This window comes from Ursus americanus, chromosome 33 (genome assembly GCF_024610735.1).
Source record: "Ursus americanus isolate L20-20 chromosome 33, mUrsAme1.1.p, whole genome shotgun sequence".
NCBI classification, from domain to species: Eukaryota; Metazoa; Chordata; class Mammalia; order Carnivora; family Ursidae; genus Ursus; species Ursus americanus.
This window is the reverse complement of record NC_142159.1, coordinates 16,943,128-16,964,184: the sequence shown is the minus strand read 5'-3', so window position 1 is coordinate 16,964,184 and position 21,057 is coordinate 16,943,128. Positions and strand designations below refer to the sequence as shown.

Sequence of the window (21,057 nt, the reverse complement as noted above, 5' to 3'; positions counted from 1 at the left end):
CCGCGAGCAAGAGAGGGAGAAGCAGGCTCCCTGCTGAGCAGGGAACCCGATGCAGGGCTCCAACCCAGGACCCTGGGATCGTGAACTGAGCAGAAGGAAGACGATTAACCAACTGAGCCACCCAGGCACCCCAAATTTTGTAATTTAAGTAGTTAGTAGAGGACATTGACGGAAAACAGTCAAGATAGAAATCCATCGTGGTTCTAAGTGACATTACAACACAGGTAGTCTTTCCAGTCAACTTCCCTAGGAAACATCCCCAGTTGGGTTGTAATTCCATCGGGCACTGGTTTCCACTGCTCCTAGCGGAAGTCCTGTGGCCACAAGTGGCTAGAGCAGGGATGTGAAGGGGATCCCGTGAGATCAATCAGGAAGAAACCTCACATTGGAGTCTTAAGATTGGCAGCCGTCCTGGTGACTTAGGTGTCTGCCCCGTGACAAAGAGAGACGACTTTATAGAAGGACAGGAGTAAAGAGAGGGCGTCAAGATTCTGGGTCTTATTACCATCCCGTCCATGTTACTAAATTCCAACCAATAGGCAGGCTTTCTCCTCCCCGTAGAGTAGCCACAGCCTAGAGGATGGCAGCCTGACCTATCGCAATGAAAGTGTTGCAGGAAGACCGGACTCCTTGAAGAGCCCCTAACAGCAGAGGAAAGGAAGAGAAGAGAAAGTAATCACCAAGTTTCCCCGAAGCTCAGAGTCCAGATGAAAAAACCCCAAGTGCCACATGTGGGCACCATATGATGTGGTTTTAGAATACAGGTGAGGTTCAGTGGGTGAGGTCTGGGGCGGACGACCAAGAAAGAATTCTTAGGACATTGGGCTGCTGCCACTTTTTGGCTATTGTTGCTATGAACATCTGCATACAGATTTTTGGGTGAAGTTTTCACTGCTTTTGGGTGTATAGCAAAGGGATATAATTGCCGGGTCATATGGGAACTCTAGGACTTATCTTTTCAGAAATGCCAGACTGTTTACAGAGTGCCTTCACCGGTTTACATTCCCACCGGCAGTGCAGGAGATTCCAAATTCTCCACACCCTGTCAACACTTGCTATTGTCTGTCTTTTACTTGGGCCATCCTGGTGGGTGTAAAGTGGTATCGCTGTGGTTTTCATTTCCTTTCTCCGGTGGGTAATGATGTTGAACAGCATTTCACATGTTTATTGGCCCTGTCTATCTTCTTCAGAGAAAGGTCTATTCAGGGACTTTGCCTGTTTCTTCCATTGTTTTTCTATCTTTTATCATTGAATTGTAGGGATTCTTTATATATTATAGATACAAATTCCTTATGAGGTAGGTGATTTGCAAGTATTTTTTTCCCATTGTGTTAGGTTGCTTTTTCACATTCTGTAATTTTTTAAAAGATTTTACTTATTTGACAGAGAGACAGAGAGTGAGCGCACAAGCAGGGGGAGTAGCAGGCAGATGGAGAAGCAGGCTCCCCACTGAGCACGGAACACAGTATGGGACATGGTCCCAGGACCCTGGAATCATGACCCAAGCTGAAGACTGACACTGAACTGACTGAGACATCGAGGCTTCCCAGCTTTTTCACATTCTTGATGGTATCCTTTAAAGCACACATATTTTACATTCTGATAATGTCTAATTCTTTTTTGTCTTCTGTTGTTGGTGCTTTTGGTGTCATCTAAGAAAGCATTGCCTAGTCCAAGGTCATGAAGATTTACTCCTATACTCTAAGAGCTTTATAGTTTTAGCCTGACACTTAGGGCTACAATCCTAGAGTTCATTGTGTGAGTGTGGATGGTGTGAGGAAGGGGATCCACTTCATTCTTTTGCATGTGGATATCCAGTTGCCCCAGCTTCCTTTGTTGAGGACTATTCTCTTGCTATTGAATTTTCTTGACCCACTTGTCTAAAATCATTGAAAGTTCGTGTAAAGGTTTATTTCTCGACTCTCGGTTCTATTTCATTGATCTGTACGTCTACCCTTACGCCACTACCACACTGTCTTTATTACTGTAGCTTTTGGTAAGTGTTGAAATCAAGAATCAGAGAACAGAGTCTTCTTATTTAAGCTTAGAGCTATTGGGCGTCCCTTGAATTTCCACATGAATTTTAGGATTTGTTAATGAATTTCTGTTTTTAAAAAAGACAAAACAAAAAACCAGTTGGACTTGAATCTTTAATCTCAGGGGGAGTTTGTCATTTGAAGCAACTTGATTTTAGGATAGCTAACTGTGAATGGGAACTGCTACACCTTCCTGCTTAAGGGAAGAACGCATTCTATGGTGGATGAAGAGAAGAGAGGGCGACTGCTCCTGTACAGAATAAGATTTTGTCTGCAAGGTGTCTCCCTCTAGATGGCAAAGGGGAGATTTCCTAGAACAGAGCGTGTTTCTGATTGGTGGTCCGGTCTGACATTTCCAAGCGGAGCCCCCTTCCTCACTTCAAGATAAGCAAGCGGACTTCTGCTGCTTGGCCCACACCCCACAGCCCTGCCCAGGGCTAGACTGATTTTTCTGCACTGGGAATGGTCACCAAGCAGCGATGAGACCTGGGATTTTTCTTCCCCAGTGTTGGGTGCCCCCGTGATTGGAGTCAGGGGTTGCCAAGAAAAATGGGGACCTTGGCTGCCATGCCACCTTTCCACCTCCAGCAGCAGGAGACCCAGGGCAAGGCTGAGAGTCCTACAGATGACAAGGAGACAGGAGGCTTTCACCAGGACAGGAGTAAAGCTGCCGCCGAAATACAGAGTCTGTTAAATGTGTCACACAGCATCTCAGGAGGAGCCCAGGAGCATCCTTATTCTTCTTGGTGGGGACGCTAACGGTAGGTTTTGGCCCCAAGGATTCTACTTCTAAGTGCCTCTATTTCCAGGTGATTCTGGCTAAGAGAAGTATACTTCAGAGTACACGGCCTGCTTTTCTTCTCCTGTGTGCAGCAGAGGGACGGCCACCTCAGTCTTGCCTTTGAGAGCTCAGGCTCTGCCCCTGCCCTCTGGGGACTGCAGCTCGTGGTTCTGCCCCGTTGGCAGTAAGCCCCGGGCAGATGAGAATAGGCGGCAGACAGTAAAGGAGACACGTTCGTGGGATTTACTCAGGGCCCAAGCCGGTCAAGTGCCTGCTTTATTCAGACAGGAACGGCCCAAGTGGACCACAGCCTCAGCCTTTACACATTGCGAAGGCAACTGGGAGCCAGGACGGAATCTAGAAAAATATTGCATCGATTCAGACAATCAAAAAAGAGCATTTTCTTGGATAGTTAAATCGAGTTAAGGCAGACTGGTCAGGATTTGAGACTTGAAGAGGTGACGGGAGAGAAAGAAGCCTTTGGCAGCACCAGCCAGGACTCGTCGGCATAGAAGTACTTGGGAGATTCCTGGGCGACCAGCTGCCAGGCCTGATCGAAGGCCTGCACCACGGCTGGCTCCAGCGGCCCTTCCTCGGTCGCCGCCAAGTTCTGTGCCAGCTGTTCCATGCTGGATATGCCCAGGATGACCGCGTCCCCAAGGTCACCCTGCAAGGGTAGACAGCCAGGTGTGACTCCAGCCACACATCCTCCCTCCCAGCCTGCCCCTGCCGAGACCCGGGCTCTGATGTTTATTTATGCCGAATACAGTTCTATAAGGAACCTGGGATGCCTTCAGTGATTTTAACCATGTGACTCAAACCCTGTCGTCTTTCCCTCTGCCGTCACTCTGCTCATCCTCAGACAGACCTGTGCTCAGAGCGCAGCCCGGCCGCTCAGCTGGGTGACTCTTGGCTTACTTACGGGAATCAGAAACTATGTCAGGCACTTAGCCCCGGTTTTTTGAGAAACTACTCCCTGTGCGTCCTACACTGGGAACTGCGTCAGGCTGATGCAGGCGGGACGTTGTAGCTAGGGAGACCGGGGACGCCAGAGCGAGAGGGACCCCAACTCCCACTGAAGTGTGAGTGACGCTAATGGGTTTTGAGCAATTTTCTACCCCCTGCACAGCTGTGTGAAGCCATGTCCTCATCTGTAAATCCGGGGGACTGGCACTTCATAGGGCTGGAGAACTAAGTACATGTGAGCGAAGCCCTCATCCGGGGCCTGGCGCTCAGACAGGAGCTTAGGACAACGGAAGGGCTCTCGTCAGCTCTGTCAGCAGGAGAGACTTCAGAGGGGAGAACTGATTCGGTGGGGCGCCTGGCCGGCTCAGTGGGGAGCACACGACTCTGGGTCTGGGGTTGGGAGTTGGAGCCCTACACTGGGTGTGGAGGGTACTTACGAATAAAACTTTTTTCTCTTTTTTTGACATAGGCTCCATGCCCCACATGGGGCTTGACCTCACAACCCTGAGATCAAGAGTCACATGTTCCACTAACCGAACCAGCCAGACACCCCCAAACAAAATCGTTGGGGCAAAACAAAAACAAAGACAAGAAAAAAACAATGAAATCTGACTTAGAAATCACATCAAGGTAAGTGATTCCGGCTCTGCTACGAGGGGCGGCGGCGGGGCCCCCGGACGGCCGGCTCACCTGCAGCTGGGAGTGGTGGTACATCCAGCGGAGGGCGGCCGAGGTCATGCTGGGGGCGCTGCCGCCATACGCAGCCTGCAGGGCCTTCTCCACCAGGGCAATGGCCTTGAAGTGGTTCTCTTTCCAGAAGCTGGGCAGGTGAAGAGAGTGGCACAAGGGTCAATAACCCGGGGTCACGCTGGGCTAGAGCCACAAAGCCAAGTATGAGAGCTGTGCCACCCAACACTGCGGAGTGGGGGGCCCAGCGCCCTTCCTGCAGCGGCTGGCTTGATAGGGGAGCAGAACCACTGGGCCCAGGAGGCAGGTGGGGGGGGGGGGCTCACCAAACACCTCAGAGGTGTCTTTGGTTTTTTTTTGCTTGTTTGTTTGTTTTTTTAAAGATTTTATTTATTTATTTGACAGAGAGACAGCCAGCAAAAGAGGGAACACAGGCAGGGGGAGAAGGAGAGGAAAAAGCAGGCTCTCAGTGGAGGAGCCTAATGCAGGGCAGGATCCCAGAACGCTGGGATCATGCCCTGAGCAGAAGGCAGACACTTAACAACTGCGCCCCCCAGGCGCCCCATCAAAGACGTCTTTCATCTCTTTATGAGTTCTTAAGAACTGCCTGATCTCCCTTTACCTCGTGAAGCAAAGGTTACTAGTATGGGGTGGGGTGCGGTGGGCATGACTCAACCCCAGCCATCCTGAGCCTGCATCCAGGGCTCGCTCCTTCCTTCCTGGCCAGTGGTAAACACTTCTCAGGGAAGCGCTAGGCCTTGGAAGACCTGGTATGAGACCCGGGGGTCACCCTTTGCTCACAGAGCTCCCAAGGAAACTAGAAACGCCGCCGAGTTTGGTCATTTCTGCAGGACTCAAGAGACACGGGTCCGGACAGCAGGGGAGACCCGGAACCACCAGGAAAGGCGCCTAGAATTTCTCCACGTCAAATAAAGGGGACCCAGCACCCAAGCCATCCTGACGCAGCCCATCCCCCGCTCACCGATTTCTGTAGATCTCAGAATACTTTTCCCCGAAGAATCGACACACGGGCTGTTTCTTCTCCTTGTCCTCATACTTGTACCTGCCGGTCAGCAGGCCCCCTACGGGAGGACGCCCATCAGAACCGCGGCCCACCCTGCTCCCAGAGGCTGTTCTGGACTGGGGAGGGGGGGAAGGGGATGACCCAGAAGGGATGGAGGACACGGTCCGGCCTCTCTTCAAACCCCTCACTGCTTCCCAGGTCCTGGTCGGCCCTCTACCCCATCACGAAGAGGCAGAGCCAGGGCCAGAAATGGCCTCCCATCCCAGGGGACCCGCCCCCAGAGCAGCCCTTACCAGCCAAAGGGTTGTAGGCATAGAACCGCAGTCCGAAGTGCCTGAGGCAGGGGAAGAGCTCCGTCTCCACCTGCCGCGTGGTAGCGTTGTACATGCCCTGCGGGTAGAAGGCCAGCTGCAGGTGTGCCCGTATCAAAGGAAGGGACCCCACAGCTTCCCTGGCAGGGCTTGCAGTTCACACCCTAACAATCCTGGGACCTTCACAAACACGGCATCTACTTGGTGGAAAGGAAAATTCATTCATTCAGCCCACATTTCTGAGCACCAGCCAGGCGCTGCACATGGAATTTCCATCCACACACCAACAGGACAAGGCCCCTGCCCTGAGAGATCGAATAGCAAGGTAGGGCGGCTACAGGTACAATCAAGAAAAGCAGCACTTGGACTCCACGAGTAAGTTCTGCGAGCAGTGTCCGGCACCAAGCAGGGGTCCAAACGTTTGCTGAATGAACTAGGAGAGAAGTAGGACCTGAGATCACAGGCTCCTCTGGGGCATCGGGAAAGGCTTTCAGGGGACAAGCCATCTAAGCGAGGCCTGAGCACTTCGAGGTAGCCGGGAGCAAGGGAAGAATGGTTCAGGCTGACGCACACAGGCAGGAAGCAGGAAGGAAGGGCCCCAGGAGCACAGGAGGACAGGAAGGGGAGCCAGCCCAGAGCCGCAGATGCAATGGGAGGCATCCCCAGGCTGTCAGCAGGGGAGGGGCTGCGCTGGAGAGGAGGCAGGCATGGGCCAGGAGAACCGGGGATCACCAGCAGCCCTGCAGACGGGCCCTGCAGCCACAGCCTCACCTGGTACACGGTGGGCATGATCCAGCCGTTGCTCCTGCAGAGGGTACAGATCTCGGCCACCTCCCAGGAGGCGTAGTTGGAGAGGCCAAGCTCCACGAACTTGCCCTGCAGGGGAGAGGCCTGGGTCAGAACCCACCGCCGCCCAGGACACTGGTAAGAGGAGAGGCGGGTGGGGACCCCTGGAGTGGGTTCTGTCCCTGGCTCAGCTCTGGGACTACCCTGCTGCCTTCTCTCTCTCAGAGCTCGGGGGCGGCCTCACCTCCTGGTAAAGCTGGTGGCAGGCACAGAGCGTCTCCTCCACGGGGGTGTCGTGGTCTGGTACATGCAGGTAGAAGATGTCCACTCGGGGGCACTGCAGCCGCCTCAGGGATGTCTCCAGCTGGGCCCGCAGACACTCAGGCTTCAGTGAATTCTCACCCAGTGGATTGGCCTTGGTGGCGATTTTCACTTTGGGGGGGCGGGGAGTGAAATGAGAGTTCAGGGCAGTTTACCAAACACTGGAGAGAGTAAGTAATGACTAAGAGAAAGCCCTGGGTTCCTGTCCCAGCTCTGCCATTACTAGTTCTGTGACCTTGACCAAGTTACTCAACCTCTCTGAGCCTCAATCCTCTCAACTATAAATTGGTTGTGACCATGGTACTATTTTGTGTGCTGGTCCCAAGGCTTGATCAGAACGTGAATGGACGTGTTCATTGTCATCATCGCTCACGTCATCACTACGACGCATTATTTACTAGGCCCTAAGGGTGGGAGACCCAACAGGCGATCCCTGCCCTTTGGGACTCACTGTCTAAGGGGCTACATGACAGTAAGTGAGGCAGGGATGCACCAGGTGCTGGGGGAGCCCAGGACATAGAGGCGGGAGACCCGCTGTAAGCTCAGGGAAGGCTTTCTTTACAATCTGAATCTTGGTCTCCAGGGGGAAGTCATAGGCTGCCAGTTGAGGAAGGGTGGGAGGGTCATTCCAGAGGGTGAAGACGAGGAGCCATGCCTGCAATTCCAGGGATCTAGAGCTTCAGGGTCAGGGGGTACCCGAGGGAGAGAAGGGCCACAGACCCATGGAAACGGTCTTGAGAGCACCCCGTGGAATGTGGCCCTCCCTGCACACCAGGCAAGTCATCTGACTGCTTGAGACTTAGGAGCAGGCGGCAGGACCGCTCACTTGGAATTGTTCCGTTCGTCCACCTCTTCTTCATGTGAATGAAACTTCGCAGCTGAGGTCAAGGACTTTGGCCCCACTAGCTCTGACCATAAGGAGGGAAGGGAAGGAGGGCTTGGAGAAAAAAAGACATTGAGAAAGAAGACCCAGAGTGGTCAGAGAAGGAGCCCGGTGATCTAGAAAGGGCGAGCACTGAGACGCAGGCATTCTCTTACTGTTCCAGATCTAGCATGCTGTGAATCACAGGAGAAACCAAGCCAGGCTCTAGCAGAGGACAGGTAAGAGCCGGAGGGAGAGACGGTGCCGTGTGCTAACACTATTATTGCTAGTAATCCTAACAGTAACAGCCGACATTGCTGAACTTTAGGGAACTGCCCGGCACTGCCGAACCTTTTCAAATGGCATCAGATTGGTGATGGACGTACCCCTGCCCTTATACAAACCCTCCATTTAGCTCTATCTGCCTGTTCCAACACCCCTGGCACTATCAAATCTCACACCCACCGCCTACTCCCACAGCACTAACGCCTGTCCTCCTCTTCCTCCTCCTGGCAAACCAATCAGTTCTTCAATGTCTAATGTTCCCTCTTCGGAGCTTTCTTCAATGTCCCCCCACCAGAAGTGCTCCCTCTTCCCGGCTTCCCCAGCCTTCTCTAGAACCCGAGCTCCGCAGAGTGAGTTCCTGTCCATTTCCCTTCTAGGACCTCAGAGGCTAGCCCAGAGGGTAGTTAGATCCCCTACCACCCCCACTCCCCCATGCCAGCCCACCGTGCTCCTGCGGCTCCCTGGCGCTGCCACCCGCGGAAAGCGGGAGGCCCTGCCAACTGAGCATAGCACCCGGAAGCACAAGGGAGCAAAGTCTAGGGCCAGAGCAAGGAGGAAGCAGATGCCCCACAGGTTCCCAAGTCGGATCCGGGCAGCGCTCTGCCAGGGAATGCCAGGACAGTACGGGCAGGGTTCCAGCCAATCAGGCCCTCAGGGGCCCCTGCGGAGGGCGGGGAAGGAGGCAGGGGCTGCACAGCGCCAGATTCCACCGCTTTCAGTGCCCCCTAGAAGATGAACCAAGTCGTTCCAGACTGCACCTGGAGGGGGACGTCGCTGAGGGAGGGTCCTGGGAGACCTCCTCGGAAGGGAAAGGGAGAGGAAAGGCTGGTCAGGGCAAAGCACTGTCCGGCTGTCCGGGACGACACGTGCATGGGGCCAAAGGAGCAGGCGGTCCACGCGGCTGTGAGGAGGTCAGCGCACGAGAGGGCCCGAAGCCATGGCTCCTGACGGCGGCCGGGCCAAGGCTGGGGCCGGGTGGGCGCCGCACGGTGCAGGGGAAGGTAGAGGTTACCTTTGCAGTTGCTGCCGCCCAGCCCGAGCCCCATGCCGCCCAGGATGGTCTCGGACTGGCCGTCGGCGTATATGAAGGCCGTGTCCAGCTCGGTGTAGCCGTGGTCCAGGAAGGCGCGCACGGCCGCGACACTGGAGGGCGCGTCCATGCGGAGTCCCATCTTCATGGTGCCCAGGACGGTGGCGGGGCGCCGGGGGGACAGCGGCCGGGACATGGTGGCGGCGGCAGCAGAGGAATCGGTGCCCCACAGGTGGAACTCTAGGGTTGGCGCGAGGCACTAGGCTGCAGGAGCCAAAGCCACTTTAAAGCAGGGCCCGGCCCCGCCCACCGGCATTGGGGGCGGAGCGCGGGTGGGACTAGGGAGCGGGACAGTGTGTCCCCGCCCCCTCCCTTCTCTGGGCTGCAAGGGCCTCCCTGGCAGGTAGCCTGGCTCAGCCACAGGAGGCGGAGCTGCGCTAGTGGGAGCGTTCCCGAACGCTGAGGGCTGGGACACCAGGGACCTCGCGTCCAAGTCTCCCCCTCCCTCGGCCGCGCCGTCCCGGGGTCCCGGGGTCCTTGGGAAGGGGGGTTCTCTAAGTGCTAAAGGTCCTGCGAGGAGGCCTTGGTTCGAGCTGTCCAGACACCCTGCGCTCCCAGAGGCCACTCTGCTTCTCCAGTGGGGACCTGCCAGAGGCTCCAGCCCGCGTCCCTGTGGCATGAAAATGAAACGGATGAAAACAAGGAACTGAGAGCCTCGGAATACGCGTACCCAAGCGAAAACCCGGTTCCAAAAAGAAGGCAACATACTCTGCTCAAACAGGGGTAGTAGCAAACGCTCACTCTCCCAGAAGTATTTTAGACGGAAGGGAATCTGAATTTACACGCGCACAAAATGAAGTGCTGGGGGTGGTCAAGGTGGGTAAATCTAAAACTTTCATTTTTAACCATTGTTTCTAATTTGTTTATTTAAGTAATCTCTACACCCAAGATGGGGCTGAATTCACAACTCAGACATCCGGAGTCACGTGCTCTCCGACCTAGCCAGCCAGGTTCCCCTCATCTTTGACCCTTTAAAAAGATCATTGCGTTGCTATAAAGTTAAACATAAACTTGCCATATGACTCAGCAAAACCTATGTTCACACGAAAACCTATACACCAGTGTTTCTTGGAGGCTTTGCTTGTAATAGACAAAAACTGAAAAGCACCGAAATGTCCCTCCACGGCAGAATGGATAAAGACATTGGGGTATGTTCATTGGATGGAATGAACTGATCAGCAGAGTCACAGGAAGGAATCGGAACTGTTGCTCAGCAGAGTGTATGGTTCTATTTCATGCCATTCCTGCAAAGACCATACTAGAGAGACCGAAATCTAAGCAGTCGTTACCGGGGGCTGCTGGTAGGAGCACAGAAGGATCACTTAAAGTTTCGGGAGTGATGGGGCTCTCCTACATCCTGATTGTGGTGGTGATGACATGACTCTATACCTTAGTCAAAACGTTCAGACTTATACCCTTGGGGTACCTGGCTGCGTCCATCCGGAGAGCATGTGACTCTTGATCAAGGCCCTGAGTTCGGGTCCCACGATGGGTGTAGAGATTACTTAAATAAATAACACTTAAAATAGAAAAAAGAACTGTAACCTTAAAAGGGTGAACTAGGATGTAAATTCCATATTAATACAAACATCAAAAAAGATACTGTTTCAAGGAAAAACTAACGATGTATTATTTATTATGCAAAGGTAGAAGTTTACGACAAAGGTAGAAATAAAATATATGAACACAATAGCACACCAGGAACCTGGGTGGTTCAGCAGAAGGGTCTGCCTTCCACTCAGGTCATGATCCCAGCGTCCTGGGATCGAGTCCCGAATTGCCCTCACATAGGCGTCCTTGCTCAGGGGGAAACCTGCTTCTCCCATTGCCCACTGCTGCCCCTGCTTGTGCACTCACACTCCCTCTCTCTCTCTGTCTGACAGATAAATAAATAAAATCTTAGAAGGAAGGAAAGGAAGAAGGAAGGAAAGAAAGGAAGAAAGAAGAAGAACGAACAAAAGAAAGAGGAAAGAAAGAAAGAAAGAAAGAAAGAAAGAAAGAAAGAAAGAAAGAAAGAAAGAAAGGAGAGGAAAAACTATAGTACACAGGAAATGACCAGGCAGTATTCTGTTTAACGTGTACGTGGCCTGGTGTACTATGATTGGAAGGTACATTGTGCTAAGTTAAAAATGTAAATGATAAACCTTAAAACACCCACCGAATCAATAAAACAAAGAGGTGTGGCTAAAAAGGAAATAGTAGAGATAAAGTCAATCATAAAAAAACCCGAATTAAACCAAAAAAGGCAGATAAATATGAAAAAAAGGAACAAGGAACAGAAGAAACAACAGAAAACAAATAGCAAGATAGGTTTAAGCCCAATCGTCTCGATAATTACACTAAATACAAATGATACAAATACCGCCATGAAATAAGCCAGAGGCTGTCAGATTGGCTCAAAAAGCAAAACCCAACTATATAGTAAGTAATTAAAAACTGACTGAAATATATAAACAGAGATGGGTTAAAAGTAAAAGGATAGAAAAAGACTTACCTTGACAAAGCTAAGTAAGAGAAAGTTGGAATGTCTATATGAATATCAAAGTAGGTCTCAGAACACTACCAAAGCCAAACAGGAACATTTCATAAGGACAAAGAGGGGCACCTGGGTGGCTCAGTCGGTTAAGCTCATGATCTCAGGGTCTTGAGACTCAGCCCTGCATTGGGGTCCCGGCTCAGCAGTGAATCTGCTTCGCCCTCTCCCTCTGCCTCTTCTCCTGCTTATGATTCTCTGTCTCTGTCTGTCTCTGTCTCTCTCTCTCAAATAAATAAATAAAATCTTAAAAAAAAAAAAACTTCAGTAGTCTCAGCCTTCTCTACAGCCCCTCCAAGCCCTCCACCCCCCACCACTGGTCCTATATTTGCTTGGTGAAGAGACCCATTGATTGGGCTGCAGTATGTCCCACATACGGTTTACGAAGTCATAGTTTCATTCAACTTGCTCCTCTAATCCCCTCATAATTCCTATAAACGGAAGCTCATGCTAATGGCTAGATCACATTCTAGCTTAGTTTCTTTTTCTTTTCTTTTCTTTCTTAAGAATAACTCATCAGTGACATATTGAATGTAGGCTAATTGAATTTCAATTAAAAAAAGAAAAGAATACTTCATCAGTGTGCTGAGTACTTCCTGATGCATCCCACCAGGGAGGCACAAACAGCATGGCTGACTCACTCCTAGGAATGCTGGGATCAAGCAGTGGGTTCATGGGATGTCAGCCCGCTCCCTCCACATAATGTTCCCTGCCAATCTTTCTTCTTACGGTTTCGTCTACTAATGATCTTTTCCTAAATCAATGAAGATAGAGTTTTTCAGTCTGAGATTATGTTGTGCTCATTCTAAACACAGGTTTTAGGACTACAAGACCGACATGTATAACCTTTCTGAGTACTTCTAAATGAGAAGTAAGTTTTAATTAATTTTTAATCTTTTAGGTAATCTTAGATTCATATGCAGTTGTAAGAAATAACACAGAACGATTCCTCGTACCCTTTCTGTGGTTCCCCTAGTTTCCCCAAGTACTATCTTGCAGAGCCATATACAATAGCATAACCTGAGTACTGACATTGATACGGTGAAGCTATTGCAGTTGTTGGGTAGACTGGCCCATAAATGTTGAGGAGATCCTGCTGGTTGATGGCCCCTCTGAGTTCTGTATCCTTGCTGATTCTCTGGGCACGAGTTCTATCAGTTGTTGAGAGAGGAATGTTGAAGTCTCTAACTGTCATGGCGGATTTATCTGTTTCTACTTTCTGGTCTACCATGGTCTACCAGATTTTATTTATTTATTTGAGAGAGAGAGAGAGAGAGAGAGAGAGAGCCTGCACATGAGAGGAGGGTCAGAGGGAGAATCAGATTCCCATGCAGGATCATGACCTGAGCTGAAGGCAGTCACCCAAGCCAGCCACCCAGGCGCCCTTCCTGGAACTTTTTGTAAGAAATCTCTAGGGTTAACTCTTAGTAGCCTCTCCAGGCCAGAAGCCAAGGCAGGTACTCGCCATCAGACATGCCTGCAATCCTTGTAGACTTGGGTGGATTCTTCTCACAGCGTCCCCAGTATATCCCGAGCTTCCTGCACCTGCCAGGAAGCAACACGCTCTACTCACCTGGTGCGGCTGCTGGGAGCTCTGAAGCAAGGTCTCAGGCCAACATTTCCAAGGGGCTTTATGGCTCCAGGTTTCATAAAGTCAACCTTCCTGAAAGCTGTTTGGTCATATCTGAGGTTATGCATGTCTCTCTCACATATGGCATTCCAGTCAAAGCCTTGGTAAAATGACCAATGTTTCCAATGGCGTCCTGTTACAAGGAGAAGGGATTCTAACCGAACTTAGGAAAATGACTATGGTTGCCATGGGAGAAAGAATACTTACTGAGACCTTTTGCATTTCAGAGGATTCAGGTAGAGAGAAAAGTTAAATGCTTCAATTTGTTTACAAATGAATATATATTTTTTAAAATTTCATTTATTTTTGAGAGATAGAGAGAGAACGAGTGGGGGGAGGGGGAGAGGCAGAGGGAGAAGCAGGCTCCCCACTGTGCAGGAAGCCCAGTGTGGGCTCCATGCCAGGACCCTGGGATCATGACCCAAGCAGAAAGCAGATGCCCAACCGACTGAGCCATCCAGGCTTCCCACAAATGAATATTTTATCACATTTTTGTAAGTCATAGATATCTTAAGACAAAGTTTCCTTAATCTGGAAGAGCAAACATTAGAGAATCAGCAGATTTCAACCAAGACTTACCAAAAAACTGTCATTTCTCTCAATTCACTTACTTCCATATTACTATTCTCGTTTTGTTTCAATGCAGCCTTAGTGAGTTCTTAGTGAGGAAATTCTTACCTGTTTTAGGATTTTAAAGATATCAAAAACCTGTATTTGTTCTAAGTCCCTTAGAGGAACCTCCTTGAAGATGAACTATTTTACCAGAGAATAAGAACAGTAACTATAAATGACAAAAGCTCAAAAACGGACATGGTTAAACATCTGATGAGAGGTGACACTATGGCTGGCAAGGACATCCGGTTATTTCTGTGACACGTAACACTTCCATCATGAGAATATTAAGTAATGGCCTTACACCAGAGCACATTGAAACGTTAGGAACTTCATATCCTCTCTAGAATAGTTACAGCATTTACTGAAATGTAACCTAAAGCTTATCAGTTGTTTAACAATACTTGCAGAGGAACTTATAGGACCAAATAAAAAGATCTAATTTGTCAAGGAGACCTCATTTACAATTTAAATCTTGGGACGTTTGTTATAAACATCTCATAAAAATTTGTTAAGCACACGCCTAAAGAGGATTACAGATCATTACAAGACGCAAAATGTATTTTTCTGTAACCCAGGTGACAAAAGAGATTCCAAAGGCAAATATGTAGCGTGATACCTGGTAGCAAAACTTGACTCCTTTAACACTGAGAAGTTTTAGCTAAGTAATCGAAGTCCTGATAAGGACATAGCATTGAAACTGGTTTTCTGGGCAGGCAAAAGGAAAAACCTTTGTTCACATTTTCTTATCAACAGAAGGGCACTGATTCAACGCCCCGACACTGCCCACGGAGCCGCGGCATGATTCAGGAGAATGACCAGGCAGACGGTTAGCTTTGAAGGAAAGTGTGGGTTCAGGGGTGGGTGCAGGGGACACCGCAAAGCGTGCGATCGCCCTGAACAGCTGCAATCTTGCGTATCTATTGGTGGTAAACATTCAAAGACAATCAAGGGGAGTCTCCTGAGCCTAGTGACAAGTAGTACATCCCGGGGAAGGTCAAAGGATTAGATCTTGTAAGGATCAGCAAGGAGGCCTATTCTTAAATGTGTTTCTATAGACCCCAAGGGCTATTGTCAAGAGCAACCAGGTTTCTTTGGGGCCGTGTTCTGCCCTTAGCGGACCAGGCATTCCTGGCCGCTGTTATCTGAGGGAGTTTTGGGAAGGGCAGCGTTCCACCCTGAGCAAGCCGTGCATTCCCAACTGATGGAGCTCTGACATTTACGCTAAAGCACGCAGGGTCACAAACGTGTTTTCCTATTACATCCTTAGTATAAGCTCTCGGCCAGGGGCTGCTCCAATTCAAGAAAACGTCTGTTGAACAGAGTGAGAATTTCAGTCTTACACCACTGCACTTTTAAAATTCCCTTTATTTTAATCTCAGTCCGTTCTGAGCACACCTAGAATTCCTTTCCAAAGACTTCCCTTCACAAACCTTCTACAGCTTTCTTCTGCATTCAGATTTTATCCCAAGCCATTTCTCTCCAAACAACCATCAGATTTAGGACAAAATTACCTTCTTCCACCTTCAACAAAAATGCATTCCCATTCCTCACATCTTCCGTAACATGTCTCTTAGTTTCCTGCACAGAGTTGCTTCCCTTATTTCCATCAGTCTTAATTACACTTAGCAGAATTTTGCACTCCTGGAACCTGGGTCTCCAGTGAAAATGAAGTAGTAACCAGCTGTGAACTGTGACACCAAACGTGTTTAGACGGCAAATCTGTGATTCAGTTAAGCACAAAGCATGTCGATCTACAGACTCAAATATCCTTAGTGTTCTGCAATAAGTAGTCGAAAGCACAAACCTACGTCCAGTACTCAATGCTTTAGCCTTTTATCCTCTTTGGAAAAGACCTTCATGTCCAAAGAATTTCATCCCACTTACCATCTAAGGAAAACTTCAAAGTTTCAGGGTAGCAAAGACTTTGAAAGCAATCTCTCTCTCTCTCTTTTTTAAGATTTTATTTATTTATGTGACAGAGAGAGAGAGCACGAGCAGGAGCAGGAGGCAGAGGGCTTGGAGGAGAGGGAGAAGTAGATTCCCCGCTGAGCAGGGAGCCGGAAATGGGGCTTGATCCCAGGACCCAACGATCATGACCCGAGTCAAAGGCAACTGCTTAACTGACTGAGACACCCAGGCGCCCCTTTGAAAGCTATCTTAACAAATGCCCATGAAAACTTAGAGACAGACAAGATTAACCATCATTTTAGCCATCTTATGGCTAACAAATTGCAACAGAGATAACGGAGCTTACTTGACCCTCAGAAAATCTTGGTACAATCAAAGCTTCACATTTCATGCTGATACCCTTGAAGACATGTCTATCTTAAACCAATAAACTTACATCAGTTTAAATACTGACATGTTCTACCTGGATCCTCCCCAATGTCAATTTTTACCTGAGACACTCACGGGGAAATCTAGAGTGGGCGGTGTGAGGTCCAGGGGGTGCTCTTCTTCGCTCCCTGACAGCGAGGGGAGAAGGAGCCGTGGTGACTGAGGCACCGAGGATGGTCTAGAAGCCAGTTCTGCAGGCCGCACCCAAGGAGGTGCCGAAACAGGACGGGGGAGCAGGGGAGGCAGAAGAGGTGAAGTGCGGCCGGAAGGCAGAGGTTCCTGGTTCTAGAGCTCATAAGCTCCAACAGAGGAATGGACACCATGTCTTCCTGCCAACAAGTGGAATTAGGCAGGTCATGTCAGGGCAGAGAAGACGGAATTTCCCTGAAACCAAGGGAGTTTTGGCAGCTGTTTGGGACTATTCCTTGTAGTGCCCGTCTTGAGGTAGACTAACCACAGATGGCTCCAGTTATAGCCATTAACCCGGGAAATGAGTGAGGGAGAAGCCCCCACATCTATTTAGGAAGAACAGTGAGAGACAGAGACAGAATCAAGAATCCCCTCTGTCTGGGGTGGCCTGTGTTTCCTGCAGCAACCTGGGTTTACTCGGAGGAGGCCTGTTTAGATAATTATCATCCAATATGTCAGCAGGGAGTTTTACTAGCCAAACACGCTCTGCAAGAGGCCCTTAGGTCTGGGTCCTGAGTTAGAGCCCTGAAAGCCTGGATGGACCTAGGGCACTTCTATTTGCCCCATTCCCTGCAGAAGAGATCTAACTGACAGACCCCACAGAGGCCATGCAGTGCTACAGCAGAGCAGTCCTTCTAAATTTTGCAATCCAAATTGTTTCCAGTGGGTTAAAAAGTAACCCCAAGGAAGAGTCCTTGGGACCCAAAGACGAAGCCTACTGAGGCCATGTTCCTAGAAAAGTAAAGAAGGTCCATTACCAAATACCCCACCTCCTGTGTGGCGTCCCATGCAGCCTATGTCAGAGGGTCCGTGTGTCAAAGGCTACCAGAGGCGTCCCTCAAACAGAAATCACTATTGATCACCATCCTCCCTCACCACAAAGGCATTCCTGCCATAAAAGCCCCCATAGGATGGGTGCTGTCATCCCTCCCCTTCCCGATCGCATCCTAGGCTATGGATGGATGCCTTGAGAATGGACTGAGATACCGTGCCATGCCGTCTTATGCTATGAAAGCTGCGTTATCACCTTACCATTTTAAACCCATGGAGAACACTAGAAAAAGTTTTAAATGGAAATTACCCAACTTTGTAATTTATTATTATTTTTAACCTTATTTTTTTTTAAAGAATTTATTTATTTATTTGACAGAGACAGCCAGCGAGAGAGGGAACACAAGCAGGGGGAGTGGGAGAGGAAGAAGCCGGCTCCTAGTGGAGGAGCCTGATGTGGGGCTTGATCCCATAACGCCGGGATTACGCCCTGAGTCGAAGGCAGATGCTCAACCGCTGTGCCACCCAGGCGCCCCTTAACCTTATTTTTTTTTAAAGGTTATTTATTTATTTATTTCACAGAGAATGAGCATGAGCAGAAGAGGGAGAAGCAGGCTCCCCGGTGAGCAGGGAACCCGATGCGGGGCTCCATCGCATGACCCTGGGAACATGACCAGAGCAGAAAGCAGATGATTAATCAACTGAGCCACCCAGGCATCCCCAATTTTGTAATTTAAGTAGTTAGTAGAGGACATTGACGGAAAACAGTAAAGATAGAAATCCATCATGGTTCTAAGTGACATTACAACACAGGTAGTCTTTACAGTCAACTTCCCTAGGAAACATCCCCGGTTGGGTTGTAATTCCATTGGGCACTGGTTTCCACTGCTCCTAGCGGAGGTCCTGTGGCCACAAGTGGCTAGAGCAGGGATGTGAAGGGTATCCCATGAGATTAATCAGGAGGAAACCTCACATGGGAGTCTTAAGATTGGCAGCCGTCCTGGTGACTTAGGTGGCTGTCCCATGCCCAAGACAGACGACCTTGTAGAAGGACAGAAGTAAAGAGAGGGCATCAAGTTTCTGGGTCTTATTACCATCCCGGCCATGTTACTGATTTCCACCCAATAGGCAGGCTTTCTCCTCCCCGTAGAGTAGCCACAGGCTAGAGGATGGCAGCCTGACCTATCGCAATGAAAGTGTTGCAGGAAGACCGGACTCCTTGAAGAGCCCCTAAAAGCAGAGTAAAGGAAGAGAAGAGAAAGTAATCACCAAGTTTGCCCCGAAGCTCAGAGTCCAGATGAAAAAAACCCCACGATCCACATGTGGGTGCCATATGATGTGGTTTTAGAATATAGGTGAGGTTCAGTGGGGTGAGGTCTGGGGCGGACAACCAAGGAAGAATTCTTGAGATGTTATTGGTGCAAAATGGTGGTTTTATGAAAGCACGGTGGGCAGCAAGAGCTGCAGTGGGCTTGTGAGAAGCAATTGATTATATACTATGGGGCTGGGGGAGGTAAGCAAAAAGGGAGGTTTTCAAAAGAAGGCCATAGGCTAAAGAGGACCTACAAGATCCTGGAGGCCTTGCCATGTCAAGTGATGGTTGCTTTTCCCTCTAGTAAAGCAATAACATTAAGGCAGTTGGGAGCTTCGGGGCTCCTGGGTGGCTGAGTCGGTGAAGCGTCTGCCTCTAGCTCAGGTCATAGTCCCCGGGTCCTGGGATCCAGACTCCCATCAGGCTTCCTGCTCAGGAGGGAGTCTGCTTCTCCCTCTTCTTCTTCCTCTCCCCTTGCTTGTGCTATCTTACTCTCTCAAATAAATTTAAAAAAAAAATCTTAAAAAAAAAAAAGACAGTTGGGAGCTTCCTGGAAGAATGTCACACATATCCCACCCAGGAGTTGGGGGGGGGGTTGCAGGTGTCACCTTGTGCTTTGTCCTTAGCTAGCCTCTGCTCCCTCACCAAAGTGATGAGCGTAGAGCCCATTGATGTGTCTGATGACCTAATAAGAAGAGCAAGAGACTAGAGTTCTCTCTCCACCATGGAAGGATAGCCAGTCAAAAGGCAGCTGTCTGCAAAACACAAAGAGAGCCCTCACAGAGACTGAATACACTGGCCCCTTGATCTTGGACATTTCAGCCTCCAAATACTGTGAGAAAAAAATATTTGTAGTTTTAAGCCACCCCATCTGTGGTCTTTTGTTACAGCAGCCTGAACAGACTAAGACAACTGGCACGAGCATCTTGAAAGAATTGCTAATTTTTGCTGTAGAATACTGTCTGGAGATTACGATGTAACTTGTGCCATGTAGAAGGTCCAGTTTATTTTTTTAAAGATTTATTTATTTATGAGAGAGAGAGAGAGTTCGAGGTTAAGTATGTGCTGTTTTGGGGGCGCCTGGGTGGCACAGCGGTTGAGCATCTGCCTTCGGCTCAGGGCGTGATCCTGGCGTTCCGGGATCGAGTCCCACATCGGGCTCCTCTGCTGGGAGCCTGCCTCTTCCTCTCCCACTCCCCCTGCTTGTGTTCCCTCTCTCGCTGGCTGTCTCTATCTCTGTCGAAAAAATAAATAAAATCTTTAAAAAAAAAAAAAAGTATGTGCTGTTTTCCAGGTCTAACTCTCGTCCTCTGTCATTTGAAAAAGCTCATCAGGTATCAAATGGCTGAATTCAAGCAACCATGGAACATGTGTGAGATGTGCTACCGAAAGTTCTAGTAGATGGAACATGACCTGGAGAATGCATCCCTAATGGGGTTACTCGGGACTGAAGGTCTCCGGGCCAGTTCAAAGGCTCATCCTCTTGACTTGACCACTCAGAAACATTGCTCCCCGTGGCAGAGGTGGTCTTCCAAAGATGACCGTCTATTCTCTCATATTCTCTTGTACAACACAATGTTGGCACTCACCGCATGAGGGAAGAGTGATGCTATGGATTTCCAAAGATGGGACACACATGGCATTATGACGTCTGCCTGGTTTTCTTGGGATGCTTGCCCTCAGAAGGCAGCTGCCACGCTTTGAGGAAGCCCAGGCTACATGGCGGGGTCACGTGTAAGTGTACCACTTGGAAGCAGCTGGCATTGCAGCTGACGATCAGCATCAACGACCAGAGTGTGGGTGCTTTGGCCTCGGGGGACTCCACCGCCAGCTCTAAGGTCACTTCTCAGACTGTGGGAGCAGGTGAGCATTCCCCACTGAGACACGATTCTCACATTACACATACACTGTCTACTTCAATGGTTTTTAGAGTATTGGGAGTTGTACAACCGTCACAGTTCTAGAGCGTGCCAGCACCCCCCAGGAGAACCCTGACCTCATTAGCAGCCACTCTCCATTTCCTGCAACACCCCTTCCAGCCCTCAGAACCCACTAAATGACTTTCTGTCTAGTCGACTTGCCTGTTCCAGACATTTCATGTAAACCAAATAATCCGCTAGGAGGTCCACTGTGACTGGCTTCTTCCACTTAGCATGTTTTCAACGTTCGTCCACATGGTACATGCTTCTTTACTTTGTTCCTTTTTATTGCTATTCCATCGTATGAACAGACCGCCTTGTATTTATCCATTCATTAGCTGACGGACATTGGGCTGCTGCCACTTTTTGGCTATCGTTGCTACGAACATCTGCATACAGATTTTTGGGTGAAATTTTCACTTCTCTTGGGTGTATACCGAAGGGATATAATTGCCGGGTCATACGGGAACTCTAGGACTTATCTTTTCAGGAATGCCAGACTGTTTCCAGAGTGCCTTCACCGGTTTACATTCCCACCGGCAGTGCAGGAGATTCCAAATTCTCCACACCCTTGTCAACACTTGCTATTGTCTTTTACTTTA

At 49.6% G+C, this 21,057-nt stretch overlaps 1 protein-coding gene across 3 annotated transcripts; it reads right to left on the bottom strand.

Moving 5' to 3' along the window:
- Positions 1–2,132: 2,132 nt before the first annotated feature.
- On the bottom strand, positions 2,133–10,209 carry LOC123782118 (aflatoxin B1 aldehyde reductase member 4-like). 3 transcript variants are annotated; one of them, XM_045781993.2, is made up of 7 exons: positions 9,072–10,209; positions 6,836–7,023; positions 6,577–6,681; positions 5,788–5,884; positions 5,453–5,552; positions 4,474–4,603; positions 2,133–3,484 (listed from the first exon to the last, which is right to left on the bottom strand). In XM_045781993.2, exons 1-7 carry the CDS (start codon positions 9,283–9,285, stop codon positions 3,254–3,256), a joined length of 1,065 nt encoding a protein of 354 aa, XP_045637949.1. In that variant the 5' UTR covers positions 9,286–10,209; the 3' UTR covers positions 2,133–3,253. The 3 variants fall into 3 exon arrangements, with proteins under 3 accessions (XP_045637949.1, XP_045637950.1, XP_045637951.1); XM_045781994.2 differs by lacking the exon at positions 9,072–10,209 and adding an exon at positions 8,504–9,038; XM_045781995.2 differs by lacking the exon at positions 9,072–10,209 and adding an exon at positions 7,739–8,476.
- Positions 10,210–21,057: the final 10,848 nt, after the last annotated feature.